Source organism: Pelophylax lessonae (assembly GCF_965119305.1).
Source record: "Pelophylax lessonae genome assembly, chromosome: 2".
NCBI lineage: Eukaryota > Metazoa > Chordata > Amphibia > Anura > Ranidae > Pelophylax > Pelophylax lessonae.
In genome coordinates, this window is record NC_138769.1 from 357,720,419 (window position 1) to 357,736,761 (window position 16,343).

At 41.5% G+C, this 16,343-nt stretch overlaps 2 protein-coding genes across 2 annotated transcripts in view; one reads left to right on the forward strand and one right to left on the reverse strand.

Annotated features, from left to right (window-relative positions):
• The window catches only part of TMEM50A (transmembrane protein 50A), a 131,709-nt gene that overhangs the window by 70,400 nt on the left and 44,966 nt on the right, over nucleotides 1–16,343 (forward strand). The window lies entirely within an intron of this gene.
• LOC309545621 (RH-like protein) overlaps nucleotides 1–16,343 on the reverse strand; it is a 98,853-nt gene that overhangs the window by 32,295 nt on the left and 50,215 nt on the right. Inside the window, exons 4-6 of the mRNA XM_082244871.1 lie at nucleotides 10,506–10,659; nucleotides 2,053–2,219; nucleotides 1,098–1,235 (exon numbers count right to left, since the gene is read on the reverse strand). Of these exons, the coding sequence (XP_082100997.1) occupies nucleotides 1,098–1,235; nucleotides 2,053–2,219; nucleotides 10,506–10,659 (459 nt within the window). The remainder of the gene's footprint in view (nucleotides 1–1,097; nucleotides 1,236–2,052; nucleotides 2,220–10,505; nucleotides 10,660–16,343) is intronic.

A 16,343-nucleotide genomic window follows, 5' to 3' on the forward strand; every position in this document is an offset into this window, starting at 1 on the left:
TGTGACAGAACTGAAAGCTGAAAAATTGCCTCGGCAAGAAGAGGGTAAAAATATAAAGTCTTGAGGTGGTTATTAAACTTCAGACTTGTATAAAGTACTCAAAATTTCTACTTGAGTAAAAGTACAAGTGCTCGATCAAAAAGTGACTTGAGTAGAAGTGGAAGTGCTCGCAGAAAAAGTTACTTAAGTAGAAGTACTAAAGTATTCAACATTTTTTTTACTTAAGTATTGCAAGTAGTTTTTTCAAAAAATTTGCTACTTAAGTACTAAAAGTAAAAAGTACCAGTAGTTTTGAAAAAAAAATTCTACTCAAGTACTGAAAGTAGAAGTACAAGTACTGTGTTATGTAGTTATTAAGAAAGAAGTCAAAAGTTTGAACATCATATTGTTTTTTATTATTTCAAATGATTTATTCAAATGATTAACCTGTGTTTGTTAGTAGTTTCTTGATGCACTTTAAGCGCTGTAGCACCATTTATTTGTTTGTTTCATATTTTCTTTTTATTGGAAAGATTTGGTATAGCAGCTTTTATTATACACAGCCTTTATTTTCGTATGCGCTGATTTACAAATGACATTATACACATTTTTTTGAGCTTTATGCAACCTGCCATCTACTGTTCTGGCAGTGGTAATTTTTTTAAAAGTAACGAGTAACTATGCAGCACAAAAAAAAATACTTGAGTAGAAGTATCGAAATCATGGAAAAAATGTAGTGAAGTAAAAGTAGAAGTAGGAGAAAAAAATTCTACTCTAGGAAAGTACAGATACCGCATTTCGGTACTTAAGTACAGTACTTAAGTAGTTCTACTTCGTTACTATACATCTCTGTTAAACTTGCCATAATTGACCTGTGCTATAATACTGCATTTCAGCATCTACTGTACATTTAAATCAACCAGAACTGCCTATGCTCTCACAACTCAACAATCTTTGTGCAGTGAGTGCACTCATTCAGCTTTTGCATGGCATCCTTTGTATGACAGATAGTTAAGATGGGTCATGGCTTTGTTTCTAGATTTAGAAGACTGACTTTGCTTATTTTAGACAGGGTTTTGGTGTGTGAAATTATTGATGTCATCTTTATATTTGCTTACCTGCAGGTATGTTAGTCCAATTGTAGAAATAAGTCCAGCTAGTAGACCTAGGGTCATTGTAACCCATGGATACTGAACCATGTAAGCTGAAAATCCAACTGCGACACCACCAGCCAACATAGCATTTTGGACCTGGATCTGATAAAGCAGTATATTAATAAGGATCAGGAAGATGATTTCCTTTGGGAGTTTACAGAGATTGTATCTATGTATGATGCAGTATAAATACATTTTACTACTTGAATTCATGTTAATTATCATAGCTACATTGAAACCTCCTCTCTGAAATGTTTTCTTTATGGCAGGGGTTCCTCCACTAATATCCTCATTACCTAAGGCCCTGTTCACATCCAGCGACTGCAGTGTGCGTTTTTTGTAGTGACAGTGTGCGTTTTTTAAAGTGACAAACCCTGTTGCATTAAAACTTTTAAAACAAATACATAATTGGAAAATACATTTATATACTTATCATTGGTGCCTTTTGTAAAGCCAATGTTTTTTCCTCTTGCGGGGCTAAAAGTGCCTCTAGAATCTTCATCATCCAAAAAAGCTGCTGCATCGCTAACATATCCCTACAGCACTGAAGGGGTACAGCAATGATATAGAAGTCTGGTGGGTAACCACAGCAGTCAGGGAGCAAGCCCAAGCATCCAATATATCTTGAAGTGTCAGATGTTAGATTCTAACCCAGCAAGAGAATGAAGATTTGATTCAACCAAGGAGAGAAAGGTAAGCATTATACATTTCACTTCCAATGCTGTATTTGTTTCAATAGTATTACTGTTACCAATAGTGTATGTTGTACTCTGCAGCATAGTTACAAAAAATATGGAATTAAAACAGAAAATGTCAAGATTCCCGGTTCAAATTAATTTCATACTGTTATGTATTTGGGCTGATAATTATTGTATATGTTTTTAGGTTTTCTTGCCAGGGATAATCAATCTGGACTTACCATTTTAAGTTTCCCCTTCTTGTTGAAGAGTGCCGATGCAGCAAATACCACAACAGTGCTGACAGCCAGTGTAAAATAAGTGTTATAAACAGCATTTTGAATCTGCATTTGATCTTTCAGCAACAGAGAATTATATGAAGGCCAAAACATCCACATAAACAGAGCTCCTAGAGGTAAAATATAAAACATATTACTCCAGCAGTAACAAATCACAAGAATAGATGAATTTTCCTCCTCAAGTAGACTGTTCTCCTAGGTATTTGTCAGTGTGAGCATAAGTGATCTGGTATGCAATAGGAGAAGCTCACATCAATGGCCTAGAGACACCTTAAACTGCAATTCTGAATCAAATCAGTAGGAAAGTCCTCTTTGTGATTTTTACTGATAATAAGGCTTACCTGTAGGTAAAATTAATATCTCCTAAACGTGCACGCGTGAGATATTCAAACTGGGTAGGGCCAATGATGTCACCAATGCATGCGCTCTGAAGGTCTGGCATGTGCAGGAGTGATGTCATATTGGCCCCGCCCACTTATACAGCTGGAAGACTGGGGTAAGATGAAAACTCTGTCAGCAGTCACAGTGCGCTGCTGGAGGGTTCTAAGGTAAGTATTTCATAGTGTGCTAGTATGCGATTCCTAGGGATGAGACAAGGGCGGGCAGGAGGGGAAGCTGCCCTGGGCACTGTGGTGTCATGTGAGGTGGGGGAGCACCACAAGGAGTTTGGGGGAAGGAAATTTATATTGGAAGGGAGAATTTTTTTTGGGGGGGGGGAATACAGGGGGTAGGAATTGTTCTAGAAGGGGAAATCTGGGAGGGGGGTGCTAGGCGTGGTGATTTGGGGGGAGCTTTGTGTTGGGAGGGGGGATAGGTGAGGAGGATTTGTGCTAGGAGGGATGATGGGGGTAATTTGTGCTAGGAGGGGGGAATTTGGAGTGGGGGGATTTGTGTTTGGAGGGGTAGAAGGGGAAGTTTTGCCCCTGCCACTCTCTCTCTCTGCTGTCCTAGGTATTTCTACATGACTGCCCTATGGTAAATATTGTATATCCCATGGGTCATAATTCATACAGAACGATTTGTGTTATGAAGAATGGAACCCTGCAGATTGCTAAACCTTAAAACTGCAAATTAGATTACATACTTAATTTAGAAATAATAAGTGTCCAACCAATATTAAGGATTATAGGCCTTGTAGTTAAATGAGCAAATAGATGTATAGTGGCTCAGTCAAAAAGAATTGCTGCAGTGGAGAAGAGTAAATGCAGCAATAAACCAACATAGTAAACTATTTCCAAAACAGCCTGTTCTGTTTTTCAAAGCTCACAAATCTTAATCTGATTGCTGAACCTACATGCTTCAATACCTGTAAAACCGACAGACCAAGAAATGAAAGAAGGGACATTTATAAGGCTGATGTATGAAAAGTGCACAGGCAATAGGTTTCCGCTGCCCTCATCCAGTAGCCAGCTTCCAGATATCATTTTTGCATTCCAGATTTAAAAGCGAAACAATGGTTCTGAATAGTTATTAGGGGCCTTTGAACATTTAATAGGCATTTAATATTGAGAATATACTTGACACAGGCTCAAAACCATTTTGGGTTCTCTTAAGAAAAACCACTACTGAACTTGACATCCTTCTGTAATGTTCTTTGCAAAAGATTTTTATTCAAAGGTTTAACAAAGTTCATACAATACAAACAGTATCAGACGGATATGAAATGATTAATAAACCCTCAAAGAAAATCAAGGATAAGATTGTTATAAACATAGTACAAAAACCAAGTTTAAAAGTTGATCCTACTGAATTAGGGCATTAGCAAGATAGATATAATTGCTCTTACATCAGAAACAATGCATGGACATTACTTCAAAAAACAATACTGCAACAGATGGTCAAGTGTTAACGTAGTAGTATGAAAAGATATGGGAGCACTTATAGCCAGAGTTAATCTAGCGCCACAAAACACAGTACCAAGCTCCCATATTGATCTTTAAATATGAGAGGTCTACAGAACTCGCCATTTGCATCCATATACAGTATATATGAGCAAATCATAAGAAAAGAGAAATGAAGGATAAAGAAAAGAAGAAGAGAAGAGGAAGAGCAGAGAGAAGATGAAGAAAAGAAACAAGAATCCTTCTGTTATTTTGTCCCTATTTAGAACATCAGATAGAGGCATATAACAGAGGTTGAGTAAATGCTTTGACTCATATATTTCTTATTTGATTGTAACTTTTTGCTTGAGCAACTGAGCTCTGTTTACAAAAGGCTTTTTAACCACTTGCCGACTGCCTAACAACGATTTACGTCGGCAGTCAGCCCCTCACAGGCAAAGTGACGTAGATCTACGTCGCTAGCCTGTGAGGGTCTAGGGAGCGAGCGCGCGCCGCCGGAGGCGCGCTCCTGCGTGGTCACGGACCCCCCCGCGCGTGTGACCGGCGAACCCGATGTCCGCGAGTCACTCTGCGATCGCCGCTGCAGAGGGAGAAAGTCAGGCGGCTAGTGTAAACAAGCCGCCTGTCATTCTCCCCTGTGTAGAAACTGTGATCACATTGTTCTACTATGTAGGACAGTTGATCACTGTTTCTACAGCTCAACCCACAGCCAATCACAGTTAGAATCACGCCCCTAGGGACACACACAGCCCCTCCCTCTCAAATAAATTTAACCCCTTCACTACCAGTGTAATTTTTACAGTAACAGTGCATATGTATAGCACTGATTACTGCAGTAATGTCACTGGTAACCCACAAAAATCTTTCCCTTTGTTAGTAAACGCGATAACTTTTGCGCAAACCAATCAAAACACGCTTTTTTGCGATTTTTTTTTACCAAACATAGGTAGCATAAAACAAATTGGCCGAAAATGTTAAAAAATTTAGATTTTTACATTTTTTTTGGGGAATTTCATATAAAAAAATGTGTAAAATATTGCTATTTTTGCAAAATTGACGCTCTTTTTTTGTTTATAGCGCATGATCAAAAAATCGCACAGGTGATCAAATACCACCAAAAGAAAGCTCTGTTTGTGGGAAAAAAAGGACGTCAAATTCGTTTAGGTACAGCGTCGCACGACCGCGCAATTGCCGAATCGCAAAATACCCCCTGGTCAGGAAGGGGGTAAAATCTTCCAGGGCTTAAGTGGTTTTAAACAGCAGGAAAATGTAAGTATAAGCAGATACACTATAGAAATGCAAAAAAAAACCTACAATACATCCGAAACGTATTCGCAGCTCTTCGCTATTTCCACATTTTGTTATGTTATAGCTTTATTCCAAAATTGATTAAATTCATTATTTTCTTCAAAATTCTACAAACAATACCCCATAATGACAATTGTTTTAAATCTTTGCAAATTAATTAAAAAAAAAAAAAAATGACATGTACGGAAGTATCACAGCCTTTGCTCAATACTTTGTTGAAGCACCTTTGGCACCAATTACAGCCTCAAGTCTTTTTGAGTATGATGCTACAAGCTGGACACACCTATTTTTGGGCAGTTTTTTTTTTTTCAGCAGAATTTTGTTTCTTATGGTCTGAGAGTCCTTCAGATGCCTTTTGGTAAACTCCAGGCAGTCTGTCATGTGCCTTTTACTGAGGAATGACTTCCATCTGACCACTCTACCATACAGGCCTGATTGGTGGAGTGCTGCAGAGAAGGTTGTTCTTCTAGAAGGTTCTCCTCTGTCCACAGAGAAACGCTGGAGCTCTGTCAGGTTCTTGGTTACCTCCCTGACTAAGGCCCTTCTCCCCCCATTGCTCAGTTTGCCTGGGCGGTTCCTGGTGGTTTCAAACTTCTCTAATTTACAGATGATGGAGGCCACTGTGCTCATTGGTACATTCAATGCTGCAGAAATGTTTCTGTACCCTTTCCCAGATCTGTGCCTTGATACAATCCTGTCTACAGACAATTCCTTGGACTTCTTGGTTTGTGCTCTGACGTGCACTGTTTATTGTGGGACCTTATATAGACAGGTAAGTGCCTTTCCAAATCATGTCCAATCAACTGAATTTACCACAGGTAGACTCCAATCAAGTTGTTGAAACACCTTAAGGATGGTCAGTGGAAACAGAAAGAACCTGAGCTCAATTTTCAGTGTCATGGCAAAGGCTGTAAATACTTATGTACATGTGATTTGTTATTTTTTTATTTTTAATAAATTTGTTTTAAACAAACTTCTTTAATGTTGTCATTATGGGGTATTGTTTGTAGAATTTTGAGGAAAATAATGAATTTATTCCATTTTGGAATCAGGCTGTACCAAAATACATTTTGTATACATTTTTTTCTCTGTAATCCGTGCTATACAATTGCCCTTCTCACTTGGAGTTCAAGTGGCTGTAAACCCTTACATATACCAAGTGAAGTGACTGGTCTCAGTCACTATAGCTGATACAAAGAGATCCAACAAATCCTCCTACATAAGTTATACCTCTTTATCTGCAGTATTCTCTTCTCTGCATTTGTTCAAAGTGATGAATTTTTAGGCTTGTCTGAGAGTTTAGAAAAAAGAGGGCAGAGAGCTGAAGTTACACTCTGTAGAGATCAGTGAGGGGAGCTCTGACAGCTGATTGGAGGGATAAGACACACACCCCTCCACACAGCACACAGGAACAGAGCTGAGGCTGTCAATCTAGGGGAGTTTCCTCCCCTGTTACCATTTTTCTCTTGGTGTCAGGAAAACTTGTCAGAAGTGATAGCAGAGGAACAAAGTAGCAGACAGAAATGCCACTTAGTGCACTGGATTGAGACAATATAGTACACACTATATAGGGATATGCTTTGTTCATATTTCATGTCTGAGGTTTACAACCACTTGTCTGATTCTTTTTAATCTCTGTCCTCCACTTGGTCCAGTAATAGTTTTAGACCCCTGCTGATAAAGTGTTTACTTGTGACCTAAGAACTTTTAAAATCAGAATTCCTGAAAATGGGGGCGGAGTAGCAGAGCAGAGTGAATGAAAGGGCTATACACGCTGCTGTGAATGTTGGGCATGGCAAAACTTAGCTATCAATAGGAAAGACTTAAAATGTGAGCTTGTTTACAGAGTGCAGGAGTCAGAAGTATGAAACATACAGTACATCATGCATGCAGCTTGGTTGGATACTGTACTGTATAAAGTGTAGGGGTCTGGGGTGGGTAGTGTACATATTGCAGAAATCAGGTGTATAATGACAAAGTATTGAGGTCAGGAGTGGGTAATGCACAGACTGCAGGGCTCAGGTTAATGTATCATATACAGTGCCTTGAAAAAGTATTCATACCCCTTGTCATGTTACAACCAAAAACATAAATACATTTTATTGGGATTTTTTTGTGATAGATCAACACAAAGTGGAACATAATTGTGAAGTGGAAGGAAAAAAATGGTTTTCAAAATATTTTACAAATATATATCTGAAAAGTGTGGCATGCATTTGTATTCAGCCCCCTTTACTCTGATACCCCTAACAAGAATATAGTGGAACCAATTGCCTTCAGAAGTCACCTAATTAGTAAATAGAGTGCATGTCAGTGTCACCTGTGGGACCAAGTGACAGGGAACACACCGCAGGGGTTGTGAACCAAACGGCTGATTGCTGAGAGTCAATGGCTCAGAAAAGCAGCCACACAGAGTCACAGCCACGGCCCTGGACAGAAAGCTAGAGCATAAGATTCCCCAGGGCGCAGAGTCTAAGAGCCAGCAGGTTTTCACCAGAGCCTCTGATGGTGAGGGTGGACTTGGCTGCAGCTGATTTCAGGTTGTGGCCCCAGGGTCTCTCAGCTCAAGCTTATGGCTGGCTCTGGTGGATGGAGAGGAAGCACCAGTCCAGGGGAACAAGGAATAGTCAGGAGAACAAGTCAAAGTTTGGGGCAACAAGCAGACAGGGATTGTCAGAAGGACGAGCTGAAGGTCGGGGCAACAAGCAGACAAGGATGGTCAGGTGAACAAGCCAAAGTTGGTATACGGAGATCAGATGTAGAGCACATGGCAAGAAACACTCAGGGTTACCTTCACACAATTTTTGCTCTGGCAAAGCTGGCTTGCAGTGCACCGGTTAATATAGTGGTTCCTGTTAGAGGCTGGGGTGGAGCCTGGGAGAAGATTACTTAAACACACAGGTGTTAGAGCACAGTCCCTAAAGCTGATACACAGACCAGAGAGATATCAGACAGTCAGAGCATGAAATTGTACTGCAGATTCATACCAGTCCACCTGTGTGTAATTTAATCTCAGTATAAATACAGCTGTTCTGTGATGTCCTCAAAGGTTTGTTAGAGAACCTTATTGAACAAACAGCACCATGAAGGTCAAGGAACACACCAGACAGGTCAAAGAATAAGTTGTGGATAAAGATATTAAAAAAAAAAAATATCCCAAGCTTTGAACATCTCACGGAGCACTGTTCAATCCATCATTGGAAAATGGAAAGCGTATGGTACAACTACAAACATACCAAGATATGGCCGTCCACTTAAACTGACAGTCTGGGCAAGGAGAGCATTAACCAGAGTAGCAGCCAGGAGGCCTATGGTAACTCTGGAGGAGCTGCAGAGATCCACAACTCAGGTGGGAGAATCTGTCCACAGGACAACTATTAGTCGTGCACTCCACAAATCTGGCCTTTAGGGAAGTGTGGCAAGAAGAAGGCCATTGTTAAAAGAAAGCCATAAGAAGTCCCGTTTGCGAGAAGCCATGTGGGGGACACAGCAAATGTGGAAGAAGGTGCTCTGCTCAGATGAGACCAAAATTGAACTGTTTGGCCTAAAAGCAAAAGGCTATGTGTGGCAGAAAACTAACACTGCACATCACCATGATCACACCATTCCCACCGTCAAACATGGTGGTGGTAGCATCATGTTGTGGGGATTATTTTCTTCACCAGGGACAGGGAAGCTGGTCAGAGTTGATGGGAAGATGGATGAAGCCAAATACAGGGCAATCTTAGAAGAAAACCTGTTAAAGTCTGCAAAAGACTTGAGACTGGGGTGGAGGTTCACCTTCCAGCAGGACAACAACCCTAAACATACAGCCAGAGCTACAGTGGAAGGGTTTAGATCAAAGCATATTCATGTGTTAGAATGGCCCAGTCAAAGTCCAGACCTAAATCCATTTGAGAATCTGTGGCAAGACTTGATATTGCTGTTTACAGATGCTATCCATCCAATCTGACAGAGCTTGAGCTATTTTGAAAAGAAGAATTGGGCAAAAATGTCACTCTCTAGATGTGGAAAGCTGGTAGAGACATCCCCAAAAAGACTTACAGCTGTAATTGCAGGGAAAGGTGGATCTACAAAGCATTGTCTCCGGGGGGCTAAATACAAATGCACACCACACTTTTTAAATATTTATTTGTAAGAATTTTTGAAATCCATTTATAATTTCCCCAGGCACTTTATAGTTTAGGAGTCAGAAGTATATACAGACCAGTGCACAGCTCCCTCTGATTAATTTCACCACCAACTGCATCAGGTTATTATTGTTTTCTAATATTCTAAACACAAGTACACTCACACACCACAGGTTGAATTGAATGGACTGGTGTCTTTTTTCAGCCTTCCCAATTATGTAACTATGTAACATCTAATGGCAGTTTTGGACCACAAAAAATCATTTACTATGATTTTGGCTTCTTCCTCTGTATCTGTTCCTCCTTTTTGGTTCTAGTTAGTACAGCCCTTGTTAGACACTCCCCATTTCTTCCATGCTTTAGTGTTAGACATTTGCAGAGAAAGGGATTAGGAAAGTCATTGTCTTCTTACACTTTAAAAGACTGAAAAAGCTTCATCTGCAATTAACTTAAGTACAATTTGTTAGATTTAATGTACTGTATGTTATATTGAAGAGTTAGGCTGCCTGTGGATGGTGTCAAGTCAACAGTTGCCCATACTGTCCAGACAGACTAAAGCCCCGTACAGACGCGTCGAAAATTGGCAGGGAATTTTCGACCAACGTCCGATCTGCCGATTTTCGGCTTGTTAGTATGATGCTTCCGACAACCAACTCCGACTTTTCGGCCGAAACAAATCTGGTGTGCAGACTATAAAATTTTTGTTGGCCGTCAACATAACGGCCGATTTTCGTGCAGTCAGTACAGATTTCGACAGGGAAAAATCTGATGAGCAAGTCTGGGCATGCTCAGTTAAGAAAGAACACAAAGAAAGCAAACCAACACATGACATCACTTCTGAAGTAGAATTTTGTTGGGCGAGAAAATATGTGTGCAGTCTAGGCACATTCCAACCAACAAAACACCACTCTGGACAAAAGGCGGATGATCGGTCGGCCGATAATCGTTGCGTGTGTACGGGGCTTTAGTCAAATTAGGAATGTCAATGCATAAAACTGCATTTTGGAACAACAGAACACAATATACATACAAATACTGTACATGCAACATACATACACACTGCATAGACATGCATACATACAACAAACATACACACTGAATACACATACATACTTACCGAGCATGGAAAACAGTTCTGAGTTAGTTTCAGGTTTTTCATATTGCTCACTTGCCTCATTGCCAAGTAATGGTGGAACCAGTGACCATGACACTGCCAATCCAAAGTATGCTCCAAAAATATGAGCATACATCATGCTGATATGATTGTTCATCTGCAATTTAACAGAATATGGCTTTACATATGTTAGTATTCACAAACACAAGATGGACAGTCACAGTGGGATGTTATTATTTGTTTAATAAAGATCAGAGTCTTCTCTGATTATTATTCTACCTATCAGGGCCGGGACAAGAGTGGTCTATTGCAGGGATGGGGGGGGGGCGCCTTGATCCTAACCCTAAGGGAAGGAGGGGTGCAGTTCGGCATCATTGCGCTGGATGACCTTGTCCCAGCACTGCTACCTATGCACATCCACTAAACAATGAAGAAAAAGCAAAATCTAGCCCCCCCCCCCCCCCCCACACACAACATTTCCTTAACAGTCAGGGAAGCATCTTTGTTAATCCAGATTTATAGTTTTCTTTTATGTATCATCCTATCTATATCTAGTAGGTGCATATGGGTCTATTTATAAAGGATTAACTGTGCGATTCACATGTTTTCTAGGCATTTGTCTGTCTTATCATTTTTAGAGAAAATTCACCATATTCAGCTATTATGTTCAAAGAGAATTCTCAAACAGGATAACTTCTAGATTCCAAACAAGATTTTTCTGTCACATGGGAATACCACTGCTAAAGGTTTAACTTTCCGCTGCAGACATGCGTTAAAATATTGAATGTTTTCATGAGATAAATCCTGCACATTTTACAGTAATAATGCTTTATTTTAGGAACGTTTTTCAATGAATTGCAAAAATTTTCTGAAAAACACCATGTAATATTTTAACCACTTACTGACCGCCCTATAACATGTTTACTGCTACAGGGTGGCAGCTGTGTGCAGGATCATGTATATATACATGATTCTGCACTACCACCTGTAGGGGCACACGTGCGCCGCTTAGGGTGACCACGTGTCCCGGATCGCCCGGGACAGTCCCGCATTTGGAGAGTCTGTCCCGGGTCACGGTCACCCTCATTCCGGGACAATGCAGTGTCCCGGAATACCGTGAGAACACGTGCCGCACTGCCGCTCCGCTCCCCCACCGAACCGGCAGAAAGGAAGAGGAAGTGCGCGGCAGCGCGAGCTGCATTTATACTAGTGCATCATCATCATGTGCTGGTCTGGACTGTACCATGTCCGGCGGCCGCTGGATGAGAGGATGGCTGGCTGGGCTGTACCATGTTAGAGGGCGTTCAGGGCGGGCTGTACAATTCGAGCCAATACGAGAGCAGAGCAGTGAGCAGAGGAGTGTATTGTAAATGAATAGAATGTCTGCTGTGCTCTGTGTCACAACAGCGTGAGTGTCCAGTGTGTGTGGCTCGGAGCCACTGGCTCCTCCCCTGCCTTGCTGCACACTGCGCAGTGCGCGGCCGAGTGAGAGTCACGTCACGTGACGACGGTGACGTCAGTCGGACTCCGGAGCCGGGATCTGTCTGTGCGGCACCGCCTCACCTCAGCCTGCTGCTGTAACTGAGTCACTGACTGTGACTGTCTGTAATCCAACCACGGCCGGCCGATATCAGCATTTAAGAGGAGGACAAAACCTGGACAGATGTAAGTTTAACTTTTTAATGGATGAGTGTCCGGGTGTAGGGCCTTAAAGATGTATTTGCACATTGTAAATCTCCTGTCTAAACTAATTGGCAAAAAAAAGTATAAAAAAATCATCTTTTTTTTTTTTGAGTGGGGGATTAGAGGGGGTGGGGTGTTGCGGGGGGGGGGGGGGTCCCTGAATGGCAGTTTAGAGATGTGGTCACCCTAGCGCCGCTGGGGGGCAGCTTCTGCTGTGATAGTTCACAGCACGGGGGCTTGATTTTCTCCGGCACCCAGCAATTGCTAGTAAAACACAGAGAACCAAGGTATGCCTATGTAAACGAGCCTTATCTTAGTTCTGACAGAGGGGAAGGGACAATCCTGTGTCTCTGCAGAGACTAGGATAGATTTCTCCCCTTAGTGAAAGTAGCACACTTGTGTACACAAAAAACACTGGCGAGGCACACAGTTAACCCTTTGATCTCTCTAGATTTATAACCCCTTCCCAGCCAGTGTCATTATAGTACTTTTTTTTTTTGCACTGGTCACTGTATTAGTGTGACTGGTTCCCGCAAACTGTCAAAAGTGTCAAAGTCTGACTGTCCGCCACAATATTGCAGTCCCAATATAAGTCGCCAATTGCAGCCATTACTAGTATAAAAAAAATAAATAAATAAAAATACCATAAACATATCCCATAGTTTGCAGACCCTATAACGTTTCGTTAAACCAATCAATAGACACCTATTGTGATTATTTTTACCAAAAACATGAAGAATACATAGTGGCCTAAATTTATGAAGAAATTAGATTTTTTACATTTTTTTATTGGATATGTTTTATAGCTGAAAATAAAAAATAGTGTTTTTTTTTTTCCAAAATTGTAGGTCTTTTTTTGTTTATAGCGCAAAAAATAAAAAACCAAAGTGAGATCAAATACCACCAAAAGAAAGCTCTATTTTTGGGTAAAAAATACATAAATTTAATTTGTGTACAGTGTTGCATGACCGCGCAATTGTCAGTTTAAGTAACGTAGTGCCTTATCGCAATATATGGCCTAGTCATAAAGGGGGGCAAATTTCCCGGATGGTTAAAGTTCTAAAATCTGAGTCATAAATATTGTTTTGTGATTTGAGCCCTACATATCTTAAGGTGACATGATCCACTGTGTATATTACAGAGGCATTAGGCTTGCATGCAGTAGAGAGGCATCAGACAATTTGTACAGAAAGCATGAATTGTTGTGCATAATTGAGAAACATGGGGCAGTGTGTGGCGAGAGGCACTGCATAGCGTAGAAGCTTGGCATATTGTGGGATATTTACTAAAACTGGAGCCTGCAAAATCTGGTGCAGCTCTGCATAGAAACCAATCAGCTTCTAGCTTTTATTGTCAAAGCTTAATTGAACAAACTGAACTTAGAAGCTGATTGGCTACTATGCACGGCTGCACCAGATTCTGAGTGCTCCAGTTTCAGTAAATCTCCCCCATTGTTTGGAATAGAGGGGGTGAGCCGTGAGAGATGATATTTGTGCAGATACCAGAGAGTAAGGCATTTGTGGTGGATTGCAGAGTGCAGACCCTACTAATGTGTATATTAGGGGTGAGCTGTGTGTGTTAGAGTGCTTAATAAACTGTTGGCTTGGATACCAAGGAGGAAGCTTTGGGTGCTGGGGTAAAGTTTTTACTGGTGGCACAGATTCTGGTGAAGTGTATGTGCTAGGGTGCAGATATCACTGGTGATATGGATTGTGGTGAAGTAAGAAGTGAGGTGTGTGCTGGGGTGTAGATTGTATTGGTGGCACAGATTCTGGTGCATAGTATGTGTTGGGGTGCAGATCTCACCAGTGATATGGATTGTGGTGAAGTAAGGAGTGAGGTGTCTGCTGAGGTGTAGATTGTATTGGTGGCACAGATTCTGGTGCAGTGTATGTGTTGGGGTGCAGATCTCACCAGTGATATGGATTGTGGTGAAGTAAGGAGTGAGGTGTGTGCTGAGGTGCAGATTGTATTGGTGGCACAGATTCTGGTGCAGTGTATGCCATTGTCTTGCAGGTTTTTTTTTTTTTTTTAGGGTATACAACCACTTTAATTTCACTGCTGGAATGGATACTGGGGAGTGAGCTGTTAGTGCTGGTTTGCAGACATCAGTTGCGGCATGGATACTGGGGAATGAGATGTGTGTGCTGGACTACAGATGTCCGTTACCCATAGATATTGTGCAGATCTCATGTGTATGAATACTGAAAAGCACGCTAATGATAGAGTGATAGAGTGGTAGAGCTGGCCCTCCTATATGGGGACCCAGAGGGCAGAAAGGGTACCCTTCAAAACTTTTGGGAGTATGCACAGTAAGTAATACCTGGGTCCATGGCTCCCAGCAATTAAATAATGGTTCCCCAGGCTCGATCAGTTTAGCAGTAAGGATCAGGGACACTTGTTTTTGCAAGAGGGCGGAGTAATCTTCCATGCCTTGGATCTCGACAATTAAAGTTCCAGCATCTTCTTCTATATCAATATGCTAGGGCAGGCTGGAACTTTAATTTGATGGTCAGTAACTGCCGGATGGAGGATTACTCTGCCGAATGCTGAAAATGGAAAAAGAATTCCCTCTCTATCCCCAGCCCCTGCTGGCTACTAACACTCTTGTGCTTTTGACTGGCCACCCAACATATTTATTTGTAATGTCTGCCTGATCAGCCATGGTTTCCAGATATGCAAGGTACACCACTGGGCCAGTGGAACTTGAATTGCTGGAAGCTGGTGTGCAATTAGGTATTTAAAGTCTCGTCTATGCATGGGGTAGATTGGCTAGCTGGTCTGTCATGTGCAGCAGATTAGAAACACTGAGGTGTATGGGGGAGATATCAGGCAGGCTATATGGGGCCCCATGATTTCTAATGGTGGCCCTGCTGGGGAGTAAACGCTATTGAAACTGTGCAGAGCTCATGGATATTATGGTCATGGACACTGGGAGCTTTGTGTGAAGGAAGACAGCGGCTTCACTTGAAAGAATCAGATAGAGCAAAGTTTCTTTATTCCAAAATACGGTAAAACTCCAATCCATGGACACTGTTTCCTTTTAAACAGGAGACCACCAAAACATCAAATATTTTAAATGCTTACTTTTATTAAACAATATTTATAGACATGGTGCTTTTGAACTTGCTAGGGAATTGACTTTCCAGGAAGTGTAAACTTCCTAGCAAAGCCCCTTCCCTCCTTGAACCTCAAAACTCTCTTCTCTTTTGGAAGTGTCTAATTACTGTCTGTTTGAAAAAAAAAAAAAAAACAGTGCGATGTGCTGAGCTCAGCACATCATCGCTGATCTTGGGCCCACTGAACCACACACCAGCCGCTGAGTTGTAATGCAGCGGCTAGTATGACCCAGCCCTTGTACACATACTCCCGGCCTGTAAACATACTCCCGGCCTGTAAACATACTCCCAGCCTGTAAATATACTAACAGCCTGTAAACATACTTCGGCCTGTAAACATACTCTGGCCTGTAAACATACTCCCGGCCTGTTAACATACCCCCGGCTTGTAAACATACTCCCAGTTTGTAAACATACTCCCCACTGAACCACACACCAGCTGCTGAGTTGCAATGCGGCGGCTAGTGTGGACCAGCCCTTGTTAACATACTCCCGGGCTGTAAACATACTCCGGCCTGTAAACATACTCCCGGCCTGTAAACATACCCCCGGCTTGTAAACATACTCCTAGCTTGTAAACATACTCCTGGCCAGTGCTTTAAGTGGGCCGTTACGCACCTGTACTTAGTACCGCCGCTTCCACATATGGCTATAATAAAACATTTATAGGCTATAATAGAGTACCTGCACCTCTTTTGGGCCACTTAAAGCACTGCTCCTGGCCTGTAAACATACCCCTGGCTTGTAAACATACTCCTGGCTTGTAAACATATTCCGGCTTGTAAGCATACTCCCAGCTGCTGTATCAGCTGGGGATTTATTTAAATTTTTTCTCCCAATTGGTGCATTTGCAGTGGAAGTGTTTCCAGCTGCTTCAAAGGTGTGCTCTTAAACTATGACTCGGAAAAACACAGAAGCTCTGAGGGAAGAAGCTGACCAAGCACAGTCTATGCTTGATCAGCTTCAGCAGAGGGCAGAAGTGACATTAAAGTGTTACTAAGGTCTTGTTTTTTTTTTTTTTTGTATAAAAATAACAAGC